Genomic DNA, 25,533 nt, shown 5'->3' with positions numbered 1-25,533 from the left:
ACATGCATGATTGTAGCTGATAGGATTCACTTTACAATGCATATGGTTAAAAGTTCAGTTTGTTTTCCAACAGAAAAACGGAAAGTAAAGAGAAGGATACGGACTTTAAAAAAATCAATTAATCTGGGGTAGGGGAGTTTTGCAAGTTTATACCAGCTAATTTTACACTCACTTCCCTATGTAGATCAGTGGGATTTGGGCATGGATCTAATTTTGGCAGAATCTCCTAGATTTTATCCGCAAATTTGAGACTGATTCCTTCCATAGTTTTGGGCAAACCACTTAATTTCCATGTTGCAGCTTCCCTGCCTGTAGAGCAATACCTGCTTCTCTGCAGCTCTCGTAGCTAATGAGTTAACATTTGCAGAGAGGAATTCTGAAGATGAAAGACTTGTACAGTAGAGGGGCTGCAGGCATTTTGGGACCAGGATCTGGGCTGCAGGTGTGTTTGTACACTGCCTAACACACCACAGCCTCAGTACTGTGGATAAACAAGTAAAAAAGCCAGAACAGAGTGATTGCGATCACGCTCTGGGTTTGTGGTATAAGTAGAACAGCTATCCTTCCTGTTCACTCTCAGAAATTGCCACAGAGATGCTTCTTTTGCCAGCCTTTGCCACCCTCCACATTTCTCTAACTTGGCACCTTCTAATTTTAGAGCTCTTATCTCTACACCCACTGACTCCCCTACCCCTCTTCTCTATTGACCAGCCTCTGACTCTGAAGTGTAAGGATGTCTCCCTGGGCTGCCCAGGGAGGTGGAGGAGTCCCCATCCCTGGAGGTGTTTAAGAGTTGGGTCAACATAGTGCTGAGGAAAATGGTGTAGTTGGGAACTGTCAGTGCTAGGTTAATGGTTGGAGTAGATGGTCTTCAAGGTCCTTTCCAACCTAGATGATTCTGTGATTCTGTGATTAAGTTTTACATGCCCAGGTTAAACCACTTGGAGGGCGAGAACTAATTATTATGTAGGACCATCTGATACAAACCGACAGTGCTTCCTTTGCAGAATCCACCCCTGTGCATAGTTTGTCATTGAGAGGTTAAGACACTTCTTTCACACTAGGATGCCCTGAGATTGGCTATGCCAGTAAAAAAACCTGAGAAATGATTGAAAGCTGTGGTTGCTTTGCTTCTGCAATATGCTGTTTGCTTTTCACCTTCTCCAGGCAGTGTCCTTTCCCAGAAATTAGTCGTCTCCCAGGGCATGCCCTGCTCCCTCTTCTCCCACCAGCTGGTTGCGCACACTGCTGGCCGACTGGGCAAATCCGTCATCCAAAGAGTGTTTCGGTGTGGTTCCTCCTCTTGGCTGCTTGAGAAGGTGTGTTGTTTGCTTTGCCTAAGTGCTCCCGGGGCCTAATGCTCCGTTGTTATGTACAGACCATTTCTGCTGTCATGAATCATGTTTTACCACCCCTGTGCTTTTACTTCTGCACCAGGCTCTTTTTTTTCTTACGAGCAAACACGTTTGAGTTTCCGTGTTTGCCGCTGAAAGAGTGCACACCGGCTATGTGGCACAGGCTGTTATTCCTACTATCCCGCCACTGCTGAGATCAGTAAACCTACCTGTTGCTCCAGGAGCTGCAGACCATTTTTTTTCTTACAACCAAAGATTGATTCAGCGCAGCCTGAAATAATTTTGTCAGACACATACAAAGAAAAACAAAAATTTCACTGAAAAAACTCATGCTGTTAAGCAAAATATGCCCTTTTCTTATCTTATCTGTTGTGAGTAACTCAAGCTATTTGCACAACACCTTGTGCTAGGAAGGAGTTGTTTGTACATGTTTCACTCCCTTTTTTCCAAGTTTTGAATTTTGAATGAAATCTTTCTCTTCAAATTCCTCTTCCCTGCAAAAATGTCCTGGTTTCTGTTTCCTGTGCTTCCCTGAAGGTTGGACCCAGCCCTTCCTCCAAAGATCCTTTCATTGCAGATGGTTTTCTATTAATCTTCAAACCGCTTTGGAGAGCTCTCTGCATCTGGCAGCGCTAACATCCCCTCTCCCTCCTGTCCCACCCACTTAGCCTCAGCCTAAGAGCCCTTAACAAATGACTCCCAAGGAATTTAAATGGCTAACGCTCGCTGGCCAATAAAGAGATGCATAAACTGTATAACCAGGTTACACAGCTCTTGCCATTAGGAAGAAAGGTTGCTCGGGCAAAGGCACAAGTCCTCTTAACCTGTCACACTTCGATCGTGGGACCGGAGAGGTAAGGGAAATCTTGTTTGCTCTGTAGGGCTTTTTATCTGGTTTTCATTTATCAGGGAGTTGAGACCAAAAGTATGTCATTGTCAAGGTATCGGCTTTGGGTTTTGTCTTCATTTAGAGGGTCCTAAAGAGTTGTTTGAGAAGAAAGCAACTACTTCTAAGCTCAACTTGTGAATATCTAAAAGAATTTGCATAGCAAATCGCAAAGCGAATGTCAGAATGGTGAAAACTAAACCAATGATATTTTAGACAGAGGAAAGCAAATAAAATCGGGTCTGAGAGATGTTTCTTCTACTATCTTAAATTAATGAAGTGAAAGGTAGCCATTTACAACCACTTTATGCTGTGTTTTCAATTGGGCTGTTTCTGCCATTGTCTGTGCTGCCTGATATTTTGTTCTGCTTTTTCAAGAGATTGACATAAAAAAATCAAGCTTTAAAAAGTGGATTATCAACTTTAGGTACAAAATTTGGGGCTTGTAGATTGAAGGTGGCTAGGAGGTTGGAGCAAGCAAGATATATGCAATTGTTATTAATACAAATGAGTCTATATTCTTTGTCCTGCAACCTGAATATTTAATAGCATTTTAAGAGAATCAAGTTCTGATATTATTCTATTCACATTCTTAAGCAGCATGTGAAACATTTAAGGCTTGTATATGACATAGGACACATAACATTAATCTGTTCACCCTTATTTATTTATTTACTCATTTATTGCTTTACTAGTGTCAGCGCTGATAACAATAGTGAAGTTTGAACTTAAATCTTGATAAAAACACTTTAAATTTTTTTTAAAAAAAATGGTAATATAGTTGTTGCAAGTAAAGTTTAATTAAAACCAATGGCGAAATCATTTATTCACATATGGACCAGATGCAGCTGTTGTGTATAATGGTGTCCCATCCTGAGCTAGATGGGCTTGAAGCCATGCTTCAAAATGTGCGTGTTAAGTGCTCCTTCACCCTTTGCACACCCAAGCTTGCCATGGATGACATCCAGTGCTCAGAGCGTGTGAGGGATGTCACGGCACAACTTTACTGCCATCCCTTGCAATGCTCCGTGGCCTGACAGGCTGGGTTGCAGAAAGGGTGTCTTTCTCAATTGTATTATCACAGCTGATCTCTGAAGGCCTTCACACCCAACACAGTCCACAGAGGCACATCTTGGTGTTAGTTGATGATGTTGCACCAAAGACCTTGCCAGTGTCTGAAAGAGTTGAGAGAGCTTTTTAATTAAATTAACATGGTTAATCTAACAGAACTGCAACACATGTCTTTTATCGTGAAGACAAGGCCATATGACCATCTATCAAGAGCTTGTTGTAATGTTGTTGGTTTGGTTATTTTTCCATGGGTTTCTCATATGGTTCTGCACTGTATAACTGAGATTAGATAATGTGTTGGATAAAAATAAATATTAAAAATAAAGTTAACAAAGGAGGAGCCATTTTGCTACTCTTTTTAATAATTTCTATTCAATTCTGCATTTCAGCTTCATCCTTTGCTGAAGAAATGTTACTGAATTAAATGTTGCTTGTCTTCTTTCTTCAGCTTTTAATTTAAAAAAAAGTCCCAGTTAAGGTCAGCAAAACATTAATTTCAAATGACATCTGTCTCAAATCCCACTCCTTTTTTGAAGTGCACAAAAATTTCATTACCAATCCTAGGTATTTCCAACTGAGCTGTAATTTCAGTAGACTTAAATTGTCTTGAATTAACCCAGCACAGGAATGGTGCCTCCTGAGAGAGTCGCAGCCTTGGTTAAACATTTTTTCTTAATTTATAATATTAACCCTGGGCACAGGTAACGAGCGCTGGAAATCTCTTCCTTGTACTTGTAAACCTTGTTTCTCAATTTGAATCCAAGGTTCAAAGGTTTGTACAAACTTCTTAGATCAGAGGTTAGGTACAAATTGCTGCACTTTGCAGCTCCTTTCTGCCGATATGACAGAATTTCACAGCAAAGATGATTGCCTTTCATCCCCCTCTCCTCTGCACAGGGGCAACGCCAGGCAGTTAAAAGCATGATATGTACAAGTCAGCCATTGGTACCTGAGTTTAATAAATAACTAACTGGGTTTCAGTGGTGCAAGGTGCATATTATAAAAGGGGTCAAATGTCAGTGCACAAAAGGAAAAAAAAAAAAAACACAACACCCAGCCACTGACTAAGCCAAATGCTTTGAGTTTAATGTACCTTCAGGAGTGAACATTCACATCCCAACTGCGGTTTGCTTTATGTTGATTTTCATTTCTGTGACCTGAAGGGGAGGGAACACATTGGGCCACTTTCAGCTTTCCCTGAAAACCCTACCCCTGCTGAAAGCGGAGTTGCCGGTGGGGCCCCCCGTTGTTGTGGCATTCACACAGTGAACACAAAACTGAGTGTGTTGCAATAAAAACAGTGCATAAGATTAGTGTGAACTGAAAAGTCTTAAGCTATTTTTATTGTTAAAAAATTGACTAAGTGAGTAGAGCTGGTGTGAACAGGCAGGATGTTCCACTCTGGGATCTCCAGATAAGTTAACTGAAAAAGTTAAATCAGAAAGGCTGAAAAGGGAACCATAGTTTATGAACTTTTTTAGATACTCTTGGTTGCACCATAGGGTGGAACATGTTATTGTAATGTTTACGTAGACAGATTAACAGACAGACAGATAGATAAGAGTGTTCTGCATTACAATAACAGAGAAAAATCACAGGCACGTGCACACATGTCCCTACTTCCCAGGTTCAGCAAAGCTTTTCACAGACATTTTCAATGATCAAATTAAATCACCGTGTTCATTTATAAGATTTTTCTTCGAAGAGGCAAGGAGTGAAACAGGTAGAATGTCTTATCTTTCTTGTGTAATAATTAACAGATGACTCTAGTTGTGGTTTTGATTTTCAGTTGCAGAAGATTGTTTCTCCTGTCTTTCCTATGGCAAAAGATTGCAAGCTCCTAGTCCACACTGAATGAAACACTTCTTCCTTTCCTAGAAAGAATGCTTTTTAAAGCAGACAGTTAATGAGGAGGACACACTTACCTGTGCCAGCATCTATACAGAGAACACTGTTTAACTGTGTTAAACACGGTAAACTAACACCACAAAAAGTTTCCCATCAACTACAGCTCATGCAGAATAGGAAAGACTTGTTACATACCCAGTGACTACATTGAACTTTATATGTCACGCATTTTCCCGTCTGACCATGGTAATAATAGACTTTGTTGACTAGATTGAAATATGGGAATTTGGGAAGAAGGGAAGGGTTGTGCTGTTTCCTGATTTGGAAAGCTGATAAGAACAATTACACAACCCATCTCTCATCTTCTCAGCTTTCCTCAACATGCGGCTTCAATATCTTGCAGGATAATAACTTCAGCCTCAGCCAGCTACTCGTTGTATCAAAACATCTGAGAGTTACAGAATTATTTTGAGTTGGACTGGGTTAAAAAGATAGAGCTGGGGCAAACAGTACAACACATGGGTTACACAAGTTGTTGGGACAAAGTTCTGAATGACTTGCAGCAAAGTGCATTATAAAATAAGGGAGGAGACTGGTTTTCACTTACCCAAACTTCCTTCAGAAGTGGTTAAGCTGAGATGGTTGGTTTGGCACTGCAGTAGCATAAAAACACTCAAGAAACACTCATTGCATTGCATTGCCAGAATTCACATTGAAGAAGCAGGGAAAATAACAACTGTGTTGGTAGGATACTCTAGGTGTTGGTGGTGCTTTGGCACATCAATAACTTTATCATCAGCATTGCTTCACTCTTGCCATGGGAAAACCATATATGCATGAACAGAATTTCCACTTGTGATCATCAAAAAGCAGTGACAAGAGGTAAATTGCCAGGCTCAGGAAAGTTTTCTCACTTTATTATTTGAGATATCATCATTGATATCTCATTGAATAATATTTTTGCAGTTTCTAGGCCAAGAGGTCAGGTCGTTGAGGGACCTCAATCCTGGGAATGTTCACTGCTGTGCACTGATAGGGCTTATAGATAATGCAAGCGGAACCTTTGACAGCCTTTGCAGGATCACACTCCAACTTAAATATGCCTTAGAAGGATACAGAGACGGTTGATAACAGAATAGGCAGGAAGTTTGCACAATACAAGGTGACCTTATTTTGTAGAGGCATTATAATTTCAGCTCCATTTTATAAATTGTATATAAAATTGCTGTGAGGTAAGATTAATATGGCTAAGGGAACTGGTATAATATGGCTAAGAGAATTAGATCTGTGATTGTTATTGTTCTTAATGATAGTGATGAAAATAAGAAGTTTAACCTTCAAATGCTAGCCTGAAGTTATAGCCAATTGTTGACTGTACAAATTTGGTGTTCATTTATCTAACTAACATTCAAATTTTAACCTGGGAAATTCCAGGATTTTAATTTACAGAATAATTTCAGGTGCTTTCCTCCTAAATAGGAGCAAGAAGTAGAAGAACAGATTTATAGTAATTTTGTTGGTTTTTTTAGCCAGATACATTGCTTTTGATTGGTTCCTGGAGGACATAACCAGTCCCTGGAAGACTTTTAAGGCAGGATTTTCAATAGTGCACATTGCTGTCTTAAATATATCCCTATAGAAGCCATTAGAGTTTTATAACTGATGTCAGGGGGAGTAGTGCTAGATGCTGAGTACTGCTGGAAAGATCACCCTTAATTTTCTGTTTCTTTATGTTCCTTCTTTGAAAAGAACACAATCAAAAGATGAAGCTAACAGTTTTTTGTGTGTTTTAAATGGAACCAACCATTTTTAACGTGCTTAGGTCACTTAGGATGAATTTAAGCAACTGAGATTTGTGTACAGACCCCCTCTGCAGTAGCTCCACCCTGAAAACTACTTTTCAGGCCCAGAATATTAACTTGCCCCATACAAGGAGAACATGACTAACTGACCAGAATAAAATTGAAGTTTAAGCTTGAAATATGAACTCTTCCATTGAAATCAGTGGACAGACCCCTGGTGATAGGCCCTAGGTCAGGATGCCGAGTGTCACCATTAGCAGAAGTGGGAATTTCAGCATCTAGCCTGGGGATTTAGTAGGCCAGTCTTATCCTACCCCTTAGGTACTTTCCACTGTTTCTCTCTACATTTAAGTATAGTACTTCTAGTGGGCAGAGAGCCACTGCTGTACATGTTCATGCCTGAACATATATGGGAAATGATGTGGTGCAGCAAATGCTGCTGCATGTGCATCTCCTTGGGTCCCATGCAGCACCTGAGCCAGAAGGTTTCTCTCAGGTGACCTTATCTGGAGATGGACAAGTTTGATTGCCTTAATTCAGGCATGTGCATGATGGTGAGAATATGCAGTGCTTTAGCGGTGCTGGCAACAGGATAACTTGCAGAGCAGACAGACATGTCGTCAGTAACTAGTGCTGATCTGATCTATGAGATTACTCTCCCAAACTGCTCATCACAAGCAACTCATCAAGTGTCTTGCCAGCCAATGTTCCTGCCCCTTCAGGTCTGCTGACAGTTCACCACTTTCTCCACAGAGTTTTGCCAAAATGGTCCAGATTAAGAAAATCCGCCATTTAATGTAGCCTGGGGCAACTTCTTCACCCAGTTCAGCTGCAGGTAAAGCAATGTGTCTGACACACTGCAGACATTGTCACGGCCTGTTGGCCTCAAATATTGCTTTTTTTGTTAAAATTCTGAAGATATCAAGCATCCCTAGTAACTTTCCGTTTCCTGTATGAAAGTCTTTCAGAAAAGGTCCTTAGTCAAAAAGCTGTGCTGAAATGCTGCACTGTCTCTTGCACTGACCCACCACAATATTCAGTGTCAGATGTTTGCATTTCATTAGCAACAGCAGGTAAGAGAGCTATGGTCCAACTCCTGTTGAAAACCACATTGAGGACTAGCCTTTGACACTTGACATATAAATTAATTTGGAGTCAGGCTAAGTCTCTGCACATATTTTTCACCAAATATCAGACCCTTTTTTCACTGCACCTGCTGCCTGCCTGGCCTCTGTCTGCACTGTACATGGAGAAGAGCCAAGGACGCTGCTTCCAGCAGGATGTCTCCTAAGCTGATTGCAAACAGAGGATGAAGCCTTTTGCCAGGAAGTACATGGGATGGCAACGAGCACTTGTGGGGCCAGTGGCTGTGTTAGGCAGGTTCTTAAAAAGAGGTGGGACTTTCTATTTTGCCATTAGTTTGGGAAGGAGCACCTTGCATGCCAGCTCCCTGCCGTGGCTGCAGCTGCAGGTCCTGCAGTCAGGCACGCCATGGCTCAGACAGTAAACAGCCCCAAAGACACTGGCTTTGTTCAGATCATTTATGCAAATAAATCATAGGAAAGGAGTGACAGCCTTGCCAAGAGAAAGAAAACTGATGTATAATGATACTATAGTTATCTTTAAAAGAGGAGATAACTTGCACATTACATTTGAAGCAACGCTCAAGCCACTACATTAATTGATGTGGTTTTCTGTTCAGCTGATAAATCTGTAAACAGGCAAACTGTGTTTTCAGCAAGAGCATTTCTGCGGATATCTCATGTTTGTGATAGAGTTACACAGTTGTTCTTAGTAAGCTGTTGTTGTTGTTATATAAATTTTATGTATCTAAAGTTGCCATGTGAGAAGAGTCAGCTTTTAAAAATAAAGAGCTTTAATGCCAGCCATACTTCCAGAGCTGCTGCTCAACATCAGCAGCAGGATTACCGTTTGCCCTTATTATTTCAACTAAAAGACTAGGAAGGTCACATTTAAACCAGTAGCTGTTATTTCCATCTGTCAACAGGGTTTATTTAGTTAAAATTTCGGCAAACGACCTTCCTTCTGCAGCAGCTGTGGCTTAAAATGCAAAACTGTGGTGGTTTCTTGAAGCAAGCAGGCGGCCATGAGGTGTCTGTGAGGGCATGCCATGTCAGCTCAGCAGGAGTTTGTACGGTCCAGGTCTGCAGGTGGGGCACGGGTGTCCCTTCCCCTCCTCCCTCCATTTATCACACAGCCAGCGGGTCTCCCTGGGCTCTCCCATTCCCATGCTGTGTGACTGCTGGCGGCTGTGTCACCTGCAGAAGGACACATGATGCCACTAAATTTATGTAACACAAAACTGGGGGGATGAATTAAGTGCAAACATAAACAATCCCATTTTATAGGAGCATGTGAGTGAAGTGGACACATGGTTGCCGTCACAAGGACACGGGCTGTGTCCCTGTGTTTGTAAAAGCCTGTTGTACAGCTGAAGGATCAACAGAGGTGCAGGTGGATGCATAACTTCACAAGGCACTGCCTAGTGCTGGAGAAGCCCAGGGATAAGATGCTATACGGACTGTGGGCATCACTTTCTCGCTGGGGCCCTGAGCTGCCTGTGCCCTGGCACAAGGGACATCAGCCTTTGGCCCCTCATTGTTAATCAAGCTGTGGTATTTCTATTTGATAAAAGATCTGCCTGAGTTAATATCAGCCTGCTCACAGTATGCTTTAGGTCAGTCACTGCCAACACAGTAACTTTTCCATTTAATATTCGAGATGTGATGTGAAGAAAGATAGGTTAAAAAGAAGGTAATTAATGTTTAGGGAAAGAACTATTTACACCTCCCAGTTGGCAGCAGGGAAGGAGTTTCGTAAGCAAGGGGAAGTGAAATTTGAATGGTTTCAGTGAAACGTGTATGTCTGAGAGTTCACCTGTGTGAGGGAGAGTTCTTAGAGCAGAGACGCTAAACCAAAGGGCTCACAAGCCTGGCTCCTGGTGGGCTGGCAGCAGTTAGCATCCATCTAATGTGATGTTGAACAATCAAGCAGGCTTTACCTTTTTCTGAGGAGAAAAGAAGCCAGTCTTGTTTCAGTCCTGATAATTAATAATTTAAAACTTAGTTATCTCCAGAGCACAACCTTTCTCATTAGCAATTAATATTTTTTGTCTGTCTCTCTTTTATGAATCTTTGCCATCAAGATCAGGTGTACCTTCCTCCTCACAGACTAGAAATGAAGCCCTTGCATTTCACAAGACACTACATTTTAATGTAGCTTAAATTTTTGCCTCTTCTAGCATTAATCACACTTGGTGGATGTACTGAAATCAGTCTGACTTTATTAAGGCCACTAAACACACAGTATTAGCTCATGCCTTGTGTACACCCACAATACATGGTAGCGAGTTTTCATGACCAGTTTACTGTAGACTAAAAAAAATGCACAAGTAGGGTTGAACACTTTGGAAACAGGTATTTTTGAAAACAATTTTCTTGAGAGTGATTGCTTTTCACATGAAAAGGTTCGGTTGTGTTGGCAGCCCATTTTCTAAGTCAGTAATAACAGGAGGAGAGAACTCTCAGACCAGACACTCCTGTGTTTTTTCTCATCAAGGTAGATGATATCTGAACTTTATGAAGGTGTTCATTGTGTCATGTGGCAATGAATGTTGTTAAGTATGTATTTAGCTACCTCAAGTAGGACTACACGGGCTCTATAATTGTCTTAAGTAGTATATACTTATGAAACCCAGCTCTATGGACCTGCACAGAAAAAAATTAAACACATTTGATCATGAATCCTGATTCACAATAAATTACATAGGGATAAGTGCATTTCAGGTTCACAAAGAATTTTTAATTATTCAGTATCATAAACAGTGTATGGTAGTGCTTGCAGCAAAGGTGGCCAATCAGCACTTAGCAGCAGCTTCAAGTACAACTTCCAATACTAGAAATCATCCTGCTGGTGCAATGCAAAGTGCTGGAGAACATGCCCGTTCCTGGACAGACACCGAATTACCAGCTGGTTTCTGGTGGGCTGGGGAAGCTTTGCTCCATCTCTCCTCTCTCCCGGTGCCCATCTGTAGCTTTCTAGACTGTAGCCCCAGCAACTGAGCCCTGCAGATGACAGAATACAGAGACTTTTCTTTTGTAAGTTGACCTAAAACTAATGGTAATGACTTATTTCTAAATTTCTACCCAAACCTGAGGCAATAAGTAATTCACTTGCCAACAGGTGGCCCATGTAAAGGTAATGATTATTCCCCAATAAAGTGTTTAACAAGCTTTTCTTTCATTCAGGGAAAGGTGAAGTCACATTTTTAGGAACAAATTGTCAAGTGAAAAATGAAAATGTTTTTCTCTGCCTTAATTTTTTTAATTATGTCAAATAATTCCCAGGTGTAAAATGAAAATGTGACACATTTAAAAGGGGGAACATTTGAATCTGAGAGAAACGTGTTCATCAACATTTTAAAGCAAGAAGCTATCAAAACTGATGCACTTCCATGAAAGACCTGGCTTCAGAGAAATTATGTTTTCTAAAGTATGCCTGGGCACCAGCATCACTGTTACTTCTACCTTCTCTGCCTCCCACTCTGCTCTCCATACTTTTAAATTAAAATGACTCAGAAGCATTAGCATGTAACACCCATGGCCCAAACACACCTTCAGGATCAGGTCCTACCACAGATCAAAGCTCAGAGGTCTGGTTTCCCAATCCTAAACACATTTAGGAGCTGAACCAGGCACAGTGGTGTTTGCCCTGGCTGCTGCAGAGGCATCTCTTGATACAGACCAGCACAATTCTGGGCAGCAGAGATTTACTGAAAAAAATCTGAGGTGCTAAGATTACTAGGATTTAAATGGGTTTTGTGGAACACACAAATCAGACTTAGGTGCCTAAATTTTGCGCCCATATTTCTGTGGACTTGCGCCTACTGTACTAGTGAAAGACCTACCTGCATGGCAACCAATGCATTGAAAATGGCCAAATCATTCTAACAAAGGGTATATATCACAGTTTTTGTGGGACAGAGAGAAACCTGTGTCCCACTGAATAACACAACTACATAGAATAAATAAATGTAGCTGAAGCTTTGTCCTTTTTTTGGAAAACAATCCTGTCAAACCCAGATTGGGGCATTTCTTATAGTGATTTGCAGAGTTTCCTACAGAGGCCAGTGTTTTTTGACAGTTCCATCAACAAACTGGTCATGAATGCAAATCATGGCAAATGAAACGATGGATGATGCAAAGGCTGATAGAGTTGTAAAAAACAATGAGAAGGAGCCAACATGTAGCACTCAGTAGGTGGGATCTATTCAAAAGGCATGGGATAGGGATGAACACAAGGTTGTGGCATTTAGGAGTAACAAACGCAAGGCATGCCTGCTGCATGGGACATAACCCCAGCAAGTGGTGCTTCTCGAAAGGATTTGGGGTTAGAATTGACAAAAAACTCCACATGGTTTGCTACTGAGAAGGTGTGGAGAAACAGGCCTTGGTGATACAGAGACATGGGGAGAAGAAAAAGGGATGATCTTCATCCCTGTATATAGCAAGGGTGGAAAAGGCTGAAAGCCTAGAGAACTGTCAAAAGAGCCACAAAAACAATTTCAGGTGAAAAAAATACTGATTGTGAAGGAATTCCGGAGTTCAGCCTGCAACTTTTATTAAAAAGACTTGATTACACAACTTAAATATCATCATAAGGCAAAAGCAGAGGCCTTGAAAAACTCTTTAGTCTATCAGAGAATGGTTTAACAAGTAATCTTAGCTGGAAGCAAAAGCCAGACAAATTCTCATGAGAAACACAGCAAGCTTGCTTGTCTGAGGGAGTGATTAGTGAACAAGCCATAAAGGGAAGTGGTGGGGTCTATGGCTCTTTGATTCCTTAAAACCCGGGTCCTTCTGGAAGATACGATTTACTCAGATGTTATAGGACTCAATGTGCAAATAGCAGGAAAATGTAATGGTCCATGTCATATACAACCACTCTCATTAATGATCTGATGGACCTTTCCAGCTTTAAAATGCAATGAATTAACTCTCTCAGAGTCCCAAAGTATCTTATTTAATTGTGCTCAGAGAGGAAGCCCACTGTCTTGCAGTTGTGGTCATTAGCATGGTCATCTCCTCCTGTGTGTCTGCATTTCCTACTCTCTGCCTGTGTTCAAATGCAGAATGAGGTTTCTGAGATTTGCCTTCCTCTTGCTGGCTTGCAGGCCTGTGCTGGCCTCTTGCTCTAAAGCAAGTTTCCTGTCATAAGGGAGTGATTCTCTTCAGCTTTTGTGAAGTCCTGTTGTAATAACAGAAGAAACAAAAACATCAGACATTGTACCACAAGCAGCAGGCAATCAGAAGCTTGCCAGATTTCCCTTTGCACAGGAGAACAAGAATTGGTCCCCCCCCCGATGCTAAAGCGTATTTATTATTTCCTACTCAACAGTTACTGTGAAGGCCTAGAGGAGCGAGGGGTTGTTATCAGATGGAAACCGTGCCTGGTGCTTCTCATGCATTTGCTATCTTTCGACATGGAGTGTGGCACCTGCCACTTGTGCTGTTCAGGAGTAGATGGATTAACTGAGGAACGACTGAGAGGGAGGAAAGGGCTCTGGAGGTGGGAACTGCTGGCTTCATGGCAGTATCTTCCCTTTCCTAATTCTGTGCCAGCTCCTTCCTACCCTTTCAAAGACGAGACAAGCCTTCCCAGGGTCTTGAGGTTTTGAGGTGCTTGGTGGCATCTGTTCATGAGACTTCAGCCTCCTGTGGCAGCAGCTCTCAGTGCCGGGGTGGTATGGGCAGGTGATCCTCAGCCGCCCACCTCAAAGAGAGGCTGTGTCTACATCCAGAATGTGCTCCCCCTATAGTATGAATACTCAGGCTGGTGTGGCTTGTCATCTGCTTTTCTGCAACCTTAGTCCCAGTTTGAAAATGAACTCGCAGAACAACTACAGGAAGACAAGAGAGGGGTGGGATTCTGGTGTTAGCTAACAGCTTCTAACAAGTGTCCTCCTTCTTCCTTTGCCCAGGCTTTATCAGGCTGTGAATGAGTTTGACACCATGACTGCTGAGGACTCCACTGCAAGGATGAGCAACGATTCCTCCAATGTGGCTACCACGAAAGTCCCTGAAGGTGTTGCCGGTGCGCCCAATGAGGCAGCTCTGCTGGCCCTCATGGAGCGCACTGGATATAGCATGATCCAGGAGAACGGGCAACGCAAGTACGGTGGCCCTCCTCCTGGATGGGAGGGCCTGCACCCTCCTCGCGGCTGCGAAGTCTTTGTGGGAAAAATCCCCCGTGACGTCTATGAAGATGAGCTCGTCCCTGTGTTTGAGTCCGTCGGCCGCATCTATGAAATGCGCCTGATGATGGACTTTGATGGGAAGAACCGTGGCTACGCCTTTGTGATGTACACGCAGAAGCACGAGGCGAAGCGGGCTGTCAGGGAGCTGAATAACTATGAAATCCGCCCCGGTAGGCTGCTGGGTGTGTGCTGCAGTGTGGATAACTGCCGGCTCTTCATTGGAGGCATTCCCAAGATGAAGAAGAGAGAGGAGATCCTGGAAGAGATTGCCAAGGTGACAGAAGGCGTGCTGGATGTCATCGTGTATGCCAGTGCTGCAGACAAGATGAAGAACAGAGGCTTCGCCTTCGTGGAGTATGAGAGCCATCGAGCAGCGGCAATGGCCAGGAGGAAACTCATGCCGGGAAGGATCCAGCTGTGGGGACACCAAATTGCTGTTGACTGGGCGGAACCAGAGATAGATGTGGATGAAGATGTCATGGAGACTGTTAAAATCCTCTATGTGAGGAATTTAATGATTGAGACCACAGAGGACACCATTAAAAAGGTCTTTGGGCAGTTTAACCCTGGCTGTGTAGAGCGGGTGAAAAAAATACGTGATTACGCCTTTGTGCACTTTACAACCAGGGAAGATGCCATTCACGCCATGAACAACCTTAATGGTGTTGAACTGGAAGGCTCGTGCCTGGAGGTTACCTTGGCCAAGCCGGTAGACAAGGAGCAATATACTCGCTACCAGAAAGCAGCAAAAGGAGGGGCCGCAGCAACGCCTGAAGTAACTCAGCAACCTAATTATGTTTACTCTTGTGATCCATACACACTAGCTTATTATGGATATCCATACAATGCCTTGATCGGGCCCAACAGAGATTACTTTGTGAAAGGTTAGTAAGCACAATTAGGGCATGTAATGGGCAGGTTTGAGCTCAGGCTGGTGTGACCCAAGGTCTGCCCTGAGCCAAAGGACACCTGGTGCTATGCACTTTTTTCTTAAACACTCTTTTATATGTCTTTTTGTCATATTTCTGTTTGGTATCATTTTAATCTGTGACTATACAGAGTGTATTTATCTATAAATAATTGCTAATGTATAGGCTAGTATGAGGGAGGCATCAAAAATATGGTTAAGAATGAGCTAATGGACCAAGCATGGGATGGGGAAGAGAGCGATCTGGTTTTTATGAGTGCTGTACTAAGTCTGAACAAGTCCAAGGACTCCAGCTTCTGATGCCTCCTTCCAAAGAGCCAGAGTCTCAGTATTAGAGATTATGACAGAGTGCTCCCTTTGCCTTCTCCTGGAGGTGTGGCTACGGTGACCTGGTCATCCAAAAGAAGGGATGTCAGGAGAAGCCTTGGGAGCTCTCCAGGTGTTATTTGTCCTCTGCGTTAAAATGACAGTAGTGCTGTGTCCTTTATAAAGTCATTTGAGAACTACAAGCAGAAGGAATCATGTGAGTGCAAAATAATTCTTTTACTATGTATACTTTAATTAGGTATCTGTTACAGTCATTAAAAATTAACCAAAAATCAGTTATTCATAAAAAACCCTAGCAGCTATAACTGGTGTTATAATTACAATTATCCTGTACTTACAGGAATTATAGTTTCCTGAAATGCAATGAGTATTTCCATATAACAGGCAGTTTAGCATGCATATATTCTTAAGGCACCCACATAAACCAAGAAATATTTTTAACCCTAGTTGATCAAAAATTTCAGCTTCTTCTCAATTTCCAGATTTGTACTTGAAATGAACTATAAAGGAGTTAACTGACAATCTAAATATTCAATTAGGCCATCGTAGAGTGCATTAATACTGCAGTGTCCAAAGTACTATCATAACGTGCATGGAGTCGCTAAGACAAATAAAGGCAATATTTTTGGAGATGGGATATATTCACATTACTAATAAAATAGCAGAGAAAGCAAACAACGCTAGTAAAAACATATGCGATGGTGGGACAAGGTTGGTTAAAGGGCAGGTACAACTTCAGGCCATCTCTGCAGGGTCCCATCATGGCCAGCTGAGAGGCTGGGTCTCCTCTGGAGGACAGATGAGAGCAGAAGCTGTTCCTACTGCATAGAAATCACCCTGGAGGAGCCCCTCTCTCTGCTGAGTGCATTATACCCATAACACTGGCCACGAGAGTTGCATCAGTATAAATAAGCAATTAATGTATGGTCAGAAACATCAAGAGGAAATCTTGCCTAGGCTTACTGGGTGCTTCTAAGGCCAAACTCTTTTCCTAAGCAAAGTCACTAAGACTCAGATCAAACTAACTTCAGCAGCCTCATTTCTAAGCACATGCCTCTTGATCTCAGCCTGGGGCTGTTCATGCTCCCCACAGGGCTGTCGCTCTCTGTTATTCACCATCCTCTTCTATGTTGTTATCATAAGCAGGCAGCATACGAGGCAGAGGGCGAGGTGCAGCTGGCAACAGAGCCCCAGGCCCCAGGGGCTCCTACCTGGGGGGATACTCCGCCGGCCGTGGCATCTACAGCAGGTACCACGAAGGCAAAGGAAAACAGCAAGAGAAAGGATATGAGCTGGTACCCAACCTGGAGCTACCTGCAGTCAATCCGGTGGCCATTAAGCCTGGTGCAGGTTAGTATGTGCAATGAGGGGAGGAAAGCAGAGGTTGCGGGTGAGGCCCCACTCCAAGCCCCATGTCAGGCATGTGGGGACCCCTCCAGGGCCAGCCCATGGCTGCAGCAGTGGGGACAGCCCTGGGGCCAGAGCTCAGCACTCCCCTGTGCCGGATGCCTCATGACCCTAGCCAGGCTTTCTGCAAACAAGAGGCATGCAGAGGGACAGGGGACGTGAGCATCTGGGAGCTCTTCAGGCCAAAGAAAAAAGGGGCTGAAGCTGTGTTCACTCCTCCTGTCCCCTTCTGCACCTTCTCAGGAGGAAGAGGACTTTCCTCTCCATCTAGTCATTCACACTAGAGCATGGTGACTAAGAGTAATCTTCCTCTCTTTTGATTTCTTCAATGCTAATTTCAGCCTGGGAGATTCCCACCCCAGATTTCCAGCCAGGCCAGACCTCTCCCTTGCTTAGTTTGTTTTCTCCAGTGTTACAAGGCTGGGAAAAGCACCTGGGGCTTTCCCATTGCAAGAAAGTCCATCGCTGAGGCAAGCTCCTCCGTCCCCAGCAGCAGCATGGAGATGGAGCAATGGAAGGAGCCCTCAGGGTCCAGCTTGCCATTATGCAGCGCCTACAGGAGAGCTCTCAGCTCTGCTGGGCTGCAGGGTGCCCACCCAAAAGGGCCAGGGCAGGGATTGCCACCTTCTGCCACATCCTCAGCTTAATATCCAGCCCTTGCCCTTCCCAGGTGAACGGGATGAAGGCTGAAGCCCTGCAATTCCTCAAGATCCTGTTTGGAAAGATTTTTATTTGGAAAAGCAGCCTGAGGAAGAAGGTCCTTGCAGGTGATGGGAGAAAGTCCTCTTGCAGAAGTCCTCAGGTGTTCTCCCCATTCCTCTCTCCAAATAAATTATAACTGCAGGACCTAAGTGGTGTTTAATAATGGACCTACAGTGGTTTCCCAAAACACGTTCCAAACTACAGCTTGCATCTAATGAAGGCTGTGAAGACTTCTTCATAACAGCTGGATGAGAATCTGAGAAGAATTCCAGAGACAAAAGAAGGCTGTTAAGATTAGAGCCATTTCCAAAGGAAGATCAGACTTCCTGAGAAAACTGCCCACTCACAATCAGAAAATACTGCTATGCATGTTTGTAAAGATACTTTAGGAATTCCAGGTATTACTAAAGGATGCTTGAAAAGTGGGCTTTGAAATGCACGCCTATTAGTCTGTAATTCATTCAACTGCCAAACAAAAGCCTGAAGCTCAAGTCTAAATGTTTCTATGCTTGAAGCATGTTGAGATTCAGACTTCTTTGTCGGGTCTTCCCCTCTCATATGGTTCCAGCACAGCCTCTGAGCACAGAAGCACCTGACCTGTTTTCCCCAACCAGATCAGATGATCTAGTAAGAGGTACCACAGGCGAGACTTTCCTCTGTTATTAAAAGGGTATGGCTCTGAAAGCACATTACCAGAACAGAGGAATAGACATGTACCAACTCTGCAAAGTGTCCTACTGTTTAGAACAACTTTGAAGCTCATTTCTTTGAAAATGGTTAGAAAACTCCTAAGAGGTCACCCCAAAATCACAGATGCCTGTTACTGCTTTTCTGCCAGAAGTTACTGCAGAATGGAGCACGAGCTCTCTGCCTTTGCTTTGGTGAGAAATTATTATCCAGGTTATTTAAACCAGTGATAAAGCTGGTTTGAGCTGACCAGGTGGACTTGGTGTAGAAGGAAAACTGGAAAAGCTCACAGGTGGAGGTCTCTGCATGAGGAAATAGTGGTAGTCCACTGGCATTGGAAACACCTTTGCCTGAAAGATATCCGATCAGATCCCTTGTTGCAGTCTCTCAGATCAAAACAAGAGTACTGCTTGCTGGCACCTGTCCTTCCTACAGGCAGAATTGCACACTTCCACATTGCAAAGTTTCATCCCAGTGAAAGAAACCCGTGTGCATATTTGGCTTCATTTCTGACTTACTGGCTGCACCTCCCACAGATGCCAACATCACCTCTTAGTCCATCATTTATTGATTACTCTGTTCACCTTGTGAATATCCTTACTGCTGAAGGTTCACAAGCTGAATGCTGAAGTGTGCACTATGAGGCAATGATGGAAATCATAGCATCATAGAATGGTTTGGGTTGGAAGGGACCTTTAAAGATCATCTAGTCCAAACCCTGTCATGGGCAGGGACACCTTCCACTAAACCAGGTTGCTCAAAGCCCCGTCCAACCTGGCCTTGAACACTTCCAGGGAGGGGGCAGCCACAACTTATCTGGGCAACCTGTTCCAGTGTCTCACCACCCTCACAGTGAAGAATTTCTTCCTTGCATCTCATCTAAATCTACCCTTTTTTACTTTAAAACCATTACCCCTCATCCTATCGCTAGACTCTCTGATAAAGAGTCCCTCCCCATCTTTCCTGTAGCCCCCTTTAAGTACTGAAAGGCCACTATAAGATCTCCTCGGACACTTCTCTTCTCCAGACTGAACAACCCCAACTCTCTCAGCCTTTCCTCACAGGAGAAGTGCTCCAGCCCTCTGATCATTTTTGTGGCCCTCCTCTGGACCACTTGAGCAGCTGCATGTCCGTTTTGTGCTGTGGACCCCAGAGCTGAACACAGTGCTGCAGGTGGGCTCTCACGAGAGTGGAGTAGAGGGGGAGAACCACCTTCCTCAACCTGCTGGCCACACTTCTTTTGATGCACCCCAGGATGCAGTTGGCTTTCTGGGCTGTGGGTGTACACTGCCGGCTCATGTCCAATTATTGTGTTTATTGGGAGTGTTCAGCAAAGCACATTTCTTCCCTAAGCAGTGCCACGAAGCTCCATTTTGGACCATGTACAAATTCACCATCTCTGAACACCATCATTCTGACCAGAGCGTTTTCCCTTTGTCTGAAAGACCTTAGCTCTAATTATTTTGCATTTTCCAATTTTGGCATGAGGGAGTATTCTCTAAAGAGCAATTTTTTTTTTTTTTTTGGTGTCATTAAATAGATTGATCCTGTAGCAGAGAGATGGGATAAAACATAGTTAGCTGAATCAGTCCTGGGAAATGCATAATAGTCAATGAGTTGATATTTTGCAGGGTTGGCCAAAGGATCGCATATAGACTGGACCAGTTGCTGCCTGCAACTTCTGAAGTACAAACCACACTCTTTCCCAGAGCAGCTCTGTCTATGGTAGCTACACATCCCTTGATCTCAACAGCTGGAGCAGGGACCCCACCAGGACAATATGCACTCTCACCCATCCCTGTGCTCAGGCCACACTCTTGGCCAGGGGCGAGGACAGTGGTGGTCAGAAGGGGCTGTGTAAATCCAGGCCTCAGTTCCCAGTCCTCAGCAGGGCTCTAGCCCTGGAACACCCATGCCAGGAGCATGGGGGAAAATGCTGGGCAGAGCAGGCAGCACCGAGCCCAGCACTGTGCATCAGCCATGGTGTCCCAGGTCCCCTGCCAGCACACAGGGCTACCTGCCCTGATGAGAGCAGTGCAGGACTGCTGTGGGAGAGCTGGCGCAGCCATGAGGGAGGGCTCTTTGAGATGAGGTCCTGGAGACCCTCTCCTAATGCACCTGATGTGTCTGGTCTCTCCTAGTGGCCATCCCTGCCATTGGTGCCCAGTACTCCATGTTTCAGGCCGCACCGCCGGCCAAGATGATGGAAGACGGCAAAATCCACACTGTCGAGCACATCATCAACCCTATAGCTGTCCAGCAGGACCCAGCCAGCGCGGCAGCTGCCGCAGCAGCTGCAGCCGCAGCTGTAATACCAGCTGTCTCAACGCCTCCCCCCTTCCAGGTGAGTTCAGCACGTAATCCCTGCTTCCCACACATCCCACTTCCCGCACATCCCGCTTCCCATACGTCCTGCTCTGCATACCCAGGGCCAGGGAAAGCCCGGTCTCTTGCCCTGCTCCCATTCAGGAGGTGCTGTAGAGGATATTGTGGTGCCCAACAGCCCTGCAGTACATCTGACCTGTCTTAGACATCTGCACTTCAGACAGCTGCTCTCCCCCTATGGGGTACCAAATCTGGGACAGAGGGAACAGTCCCCCATGACAGCGTAACTCACAACCAACAGGGCACACGCTGCCTACCCTCCCGTTATCACCTCCCCTTCTAGGGGGTTTGCAATTCAGGGGGTGGAAACAAAGTGTTACAGTAATTTAAGCACTTTTATAGAGGTCTGAACCCAATGCTTTGCTTCCAGGGCCGCCCCATCACGCCGGTGTACACCATGGCCCCCAATGTGCAGCGGATCCCCGCCGCTGGGATTTACGGGACAAGTTACGTGCCGTTCGCAGCACCCGCTGCGGCAACAGCAACAATAGCCACGCTACAGAAGAATGCTGCAGCTGCCGCTGCTGCAGCCGCCGCTGCCTACGGGGGATACGCCGGCTACATCCCCCCAGCGTTCCCGGCCGCCACCATCCAGGTCCCCATCCATGATGTCTACCAGACGTACTGAGACTGTCGGCAGAGGAGGGGGGCAGAGAAACACACACTGAAGGAACACTTTACTATTTATGAAGAAAGAACCGTCTGCGAAAGAGTAAACGTTTGGGCTTGGTAAACTGATGCAGAAAGTGAAGAATGTCATAGAAAACCATGTTTGAAATATTTTCTACGCTTGAAGTTTTCACTAACTTTTTTAGGCTATTTTTAAAATTTAACATGCCTGTATTCATACATTTCTAAAGGACCTCAATGCATCCAGCCCACCGCTGACGTGCATTTATACGCATCCTAGTGGGGTTGCATAGGGTCTTTTTTTTTTTTTTTAGCAGTTATATTTTCAATATATTTGTGGTATGAAGGTTATTTTTTAGTAACTTCTGCACTCCAGAGATGTCTATTTTGTAGTGCCTTTAATAATATATCAGCTATATATTAAAAAGCACACCTGAGCAGCTAGGGAAACTTTTAACAATATATTTTGAAGAATATATTCAATATTTAAAGAATACATACCTTAGATTTTTTTTAAAGAAAAAAACAACAAGTATCTTATTTAAAAAAAATTATACTGGAAAGTGCAATTTGAAAAATGTGCAAGACCTCTGAATTTTTGTGCTGGCATTAATACAATCTGCTCGTTCTTATTTGAAATCAGAAGTAACTAATATTGCCTTTTTGGGAGAAAGAGAAAAAAAGCCTCCTCACACAAACCTCTTCACAGTGTGATTTGCAGGCTTGTGTTAAGTAAAGGAAAGGCTCTGAGTTTTCCTTAACAACTGGATTTTCTATTTATTGAAGCTACTTGTAGTTGGAGCACGTGCAGAAACAAGTAGCCGATATTTCATGCGAGGTGTCTTGAGTTAGATCTTCATCCAGTATAAAGCCTAGGCTCTTTTTCAACGCTCTATATTTTATTCTTTGAAGTATATGTTGTAGTGACTGAGAATGTATGCTGCCGTCGGCAAGAGGAGGTGCGCGCTCGCTGAGAGGATGTGCAGCATTACTTACCCATCGCTCCATCATGTTCCATGAGAAATTTCTGAGGTACTAGGGGTGGTAGTGATACTGGAATTAGTGAAACAGGTCTAGCCTCCCTCCCGCCCTCCCTTCCACGCTTAATTCCCCTTCTCCGCAACTGGAGTTGTACATGCACATCAGGGGCGGGAGCAGTTAGACCTGATGATTTTAAGACATAGAGCTTGTAAATATCTTTTAATATACATTTTAAAAGTCATTTTATGTTGCAAATTTACATGGTATGTGGTTTGTCACAAAACAAAAACGTTTTATTGCAATGTTATAAAAAAGTTTGTTTTATTAAGAAGTAAATATATTATTGCAGTGTTTTGTGGCCTGTTTAAAGGCTTTTATTTAGTAGTGCAGTGAATGTAAAATATAGTAAAACGGTAAAGAAATATCTTGCCCATTGTATGAAGTGCATCAGCCCTGCAAACACAGCTCCAGTGACATGAGGTGTGAAGCAGGGAGTGAGTAAACAATGTTCCTTTACTTTTTGTGGTATAAGTACCAACCAAAGGGGTTTCATATTGAGTATATTTTGACAACTGAACCGCTTCCAGACCACGCCCAGCTCAGTTAAGTGACCTTTTAATACACTTTTTTTTTCCTTGCCTCAAAATTGAGGGGTTGTTTTTCAGGTGCTCTTGCTCAGCCAAGCTGAGCTCTCCTTAACCCTGTCGACCTGTTAGCGAAAGCACTGTGAGGTTAACCATTAGGTCGGACTCTGCCCCTCCGCGCCCCATCCTGGGAGACTTTTATTGTCTGTCCCTGCACTCTGAAAGTGCACCCAGACCTTAGCCCTGAGGCCCTGCCCCTTTGTAGGGTGAGAAGAGGTGATTTGGGCAAAGCCCCACAGGGGAAGCCCCAACATGGAGGCCGGTGCTCTCTCCTCCGGCCCTCTGGCTAAGGCCTTACATGGCTCAACACTAAATGCCGCTGTGGATCCGTGGGCCCTGCACAAACACCCCTGGGGTCGGGAAAATGCAGTCTAGTTGTTTGGGTCTCTGCTGGCCCCCTTCCAGCACGAGGCCACGACCGACCCACAGAGGAGGGATGAAGGGTGATAGCTCCCTTCCCACTCATCCTTTCCCCACCAACAGGATGAGGGTCCTGCCACTCATAGAGGTGCAGGGAAAGAAAGGAGCCAACGAGGGCAAACCCCGAGGCACCCCAGGCCACCGGTGGGTGCTGCCTGCGCTACAGCAGGAGCAGGCAGGAGCCGGCAGCACCCAGGAACGCAGGCAGCACCTGGGGATGCAGGCAGCTGAGCCTTCCGCCCATGGCCTGTCTTTTACACTTGCTTCTAAACCATTTCATGTACACTACTACTGAGGTAAGTCTGATAACTTGAAATGTGAACATCTTTAGGTTAAGAACAAACTATTCAAAGAAAAAAAAATATATTAAAAAAAACAAAACAAAACTAGTGTGCCTTATTCTCAAAAGAGCTGATATTTTAGGTGTTTTATTGTATCTCTGTTCTCTGTACTGTCAGAAGCCTCTGAGTTTTAGTTCTTGCTCCATTTACGGTACATTTCTAGGATGTAGTGAATAAAGCATTCTTTAAAAATGGAGACTGTTATTTCATTGCCACATCCCACTGCCAGGTTTAGCCACTCTGCCAAAGCTGTGCTCCCCTCTGAGCTGGAGAGAGGGTGTTTGGGGCAGGAGGGGAGCGGGGCGCCGCAGCCAACATCCCCACAGGCTCCTGCAGGGAGGGGAGATGCACTGGCCCACTGGCTCCCCTACCCCACCACCTGCAGAGGACAGGGACCTTCCCAGCAGGCCTACTGGGCATCTCCCCATTCTTCCAGCAGCCTCTGATCAGCCTAAATCTCTTTTCACATCCAGTGAAGCTGAAGCTGGCACCCCTCCATGCTTTCCATCCACCCAGTGCACAAAACTCCTGTAGCTCTGTTGCATGTCATCGCTGCAGGGCAGAAGTGCTGTGGACTGGCATGTCATTTTCATCTCAGCATGCTCCACCCTTCAAACACACAGAAAGCTAAGCTGTACCTCTTGGCAGTATTTGCAGTCCTTCAGAATGCCTGGCTGTTTCCCTGGTGTAAGTCCACCTGGGGAAAATTTGCTGCAAATACCAAGTCTGGGGAGAAGAGCAATGTGAGGGAGCAGAGGTAAACTGAGGCACAGCAGAGAGATGGGAGAGGTGTTGGCCACCAAGGCAGGGACTAGCGCTAGTAAATAATCCAAAAGAGAAGGAGACAAGAATAAATACTGCATGAGCTTCTATGTCCCTCATAAGAAAGCAAAAAGTGTCTGTAACTTCCTACCTCTAGCATCATTTTTCATAATGCAATTAGGACAAGGCACTTTATGCCAACATGCCTTGGTTTTCCTGAAGGATATTAATCATGAGAGGTTTCCTTAATCTTTTTTTGTGCACAGAAATGGAAAGAAAATACATTTTTAAAATTTTTTTGCAGGATTTGGGGATGGGGATAGAGTCACCTAATTTTGCCTGTTTTCCCTGTATAAACATTGCAGGTTTGGTTTGGGAGTCTGTGTGGCCCAGAAATCATTTCAGGTCAATCTATCTTGCTCAGAGAATGGGTCATCAACATGATGCTAAAAACAGCTTTCAAGGAGATATAGCCACAATAGGAAACTCACCTGTCAGACAAATCATCAAGTCACACAAGAAGACTAATGTCTTCTCCTCAATTCATTGCTGACCTTTCCACTCGCTAGAGGTCCACCAAGTTCCTTCTCTCATGAGAAAGAAGCAAGTAACCACCAGCAAAACACAGCCCTTTACTGGTGTTCAGACATGAGGCATGCCCTTCACAAAAAGCAACATTTTCCAAATAAGGTGAAGAACTGTGCCCCACTGAAACGTGTTTCTGGCTTTTTCCCCCTTCCCTTTATTCAAGCTACCCAAGATTAAAATGAATCTATGCAGCTTTTTCTACACAGACATTTTACTAGATAATTTTTTTGTTTTCTTAGACCGCTGGTTTCTGACTTCAGTTTTGTAAGATCTTAATTAATGATTAATCTATGGTAAAGTTGAAATATGCAAGTCATTCTCGGGATATTAACATAAACAATGCCACAGAAATGCAACTGTGCTTTCAAGATGACCTTGCTGCCTTGGGAACGTCAGGAGCTCTGCTGAGGCCTTGGGCACTGTGACAACTTAACACGCTGCCAAGTCGACCCCATTGCCTTTCTGATCTTGAAGAGCAGACCTGCAACTTCCC

At 44.2% G+C, this 25,533-nt stretch overlaps 1 protein-coding gene across 6 annotated transcripts in view; it reads left to right on the top strand.

Annotated features, from left to right (window-relative positions):
* The window catches only part of RBM47 (RNA binding motif protein 47), an 82,105-nt gene extending 58,219 nt beyond the window's left edge, over positions 1 to 23,886 (top strand). For 4 of the 6 annotated variants that reach the window (XM_074822387.1, XM_074822388.1, XM_074822391.1 and 1 more), the window contains 4 exons: positions 13,963 to 15,122; positions 16,637 to 16,843; positions 20,431 to 20,633; positions 21,045 to 23,886. In XM_074822387.1, the coding sequence (XP_074678488.1) occupies positions 13,963 to 15,122; positions 16,637 to 16,843; positions 20,431 to 20,633; positions 21,045 to 21,302 (1,828 nt within the window). In that variant the 3' untranslated portion in view covers positions 21,303 to 23,886. Of the gene's footprint in view, positions 1 to 2,140; positions 2,210 to 13,962; positions 15,123 to 16,636; positions 16,844 to 20,430; positions 20,634 to 21,044 lie in introns of those variants that run through there. The other 2 variants (XM_074822386.1, XM_074822389.1) reach the window with 2 other exon arrangements.
* Positions 23,887 to 25,533: the final 1,647 nt, after the last annotated feature.

The sequence above is a fragment of the Strix aluco genome, chromosome 4 (genome assembly GCF_031877795.1).
Source record: "Strix aluco isolate bStrAlu1 chromosome 4, bStrAlu1.hap1, whole genome shotgun sequence".
Lineage (NCBI taxonomy): Eukaryota > Metazoa > Chordata > Aves > Strigiformes > Strigidae > Strix > Strix aluco.
This window is presented reverse-complemented; position numbering and strand designations above follow the sequence as displayed.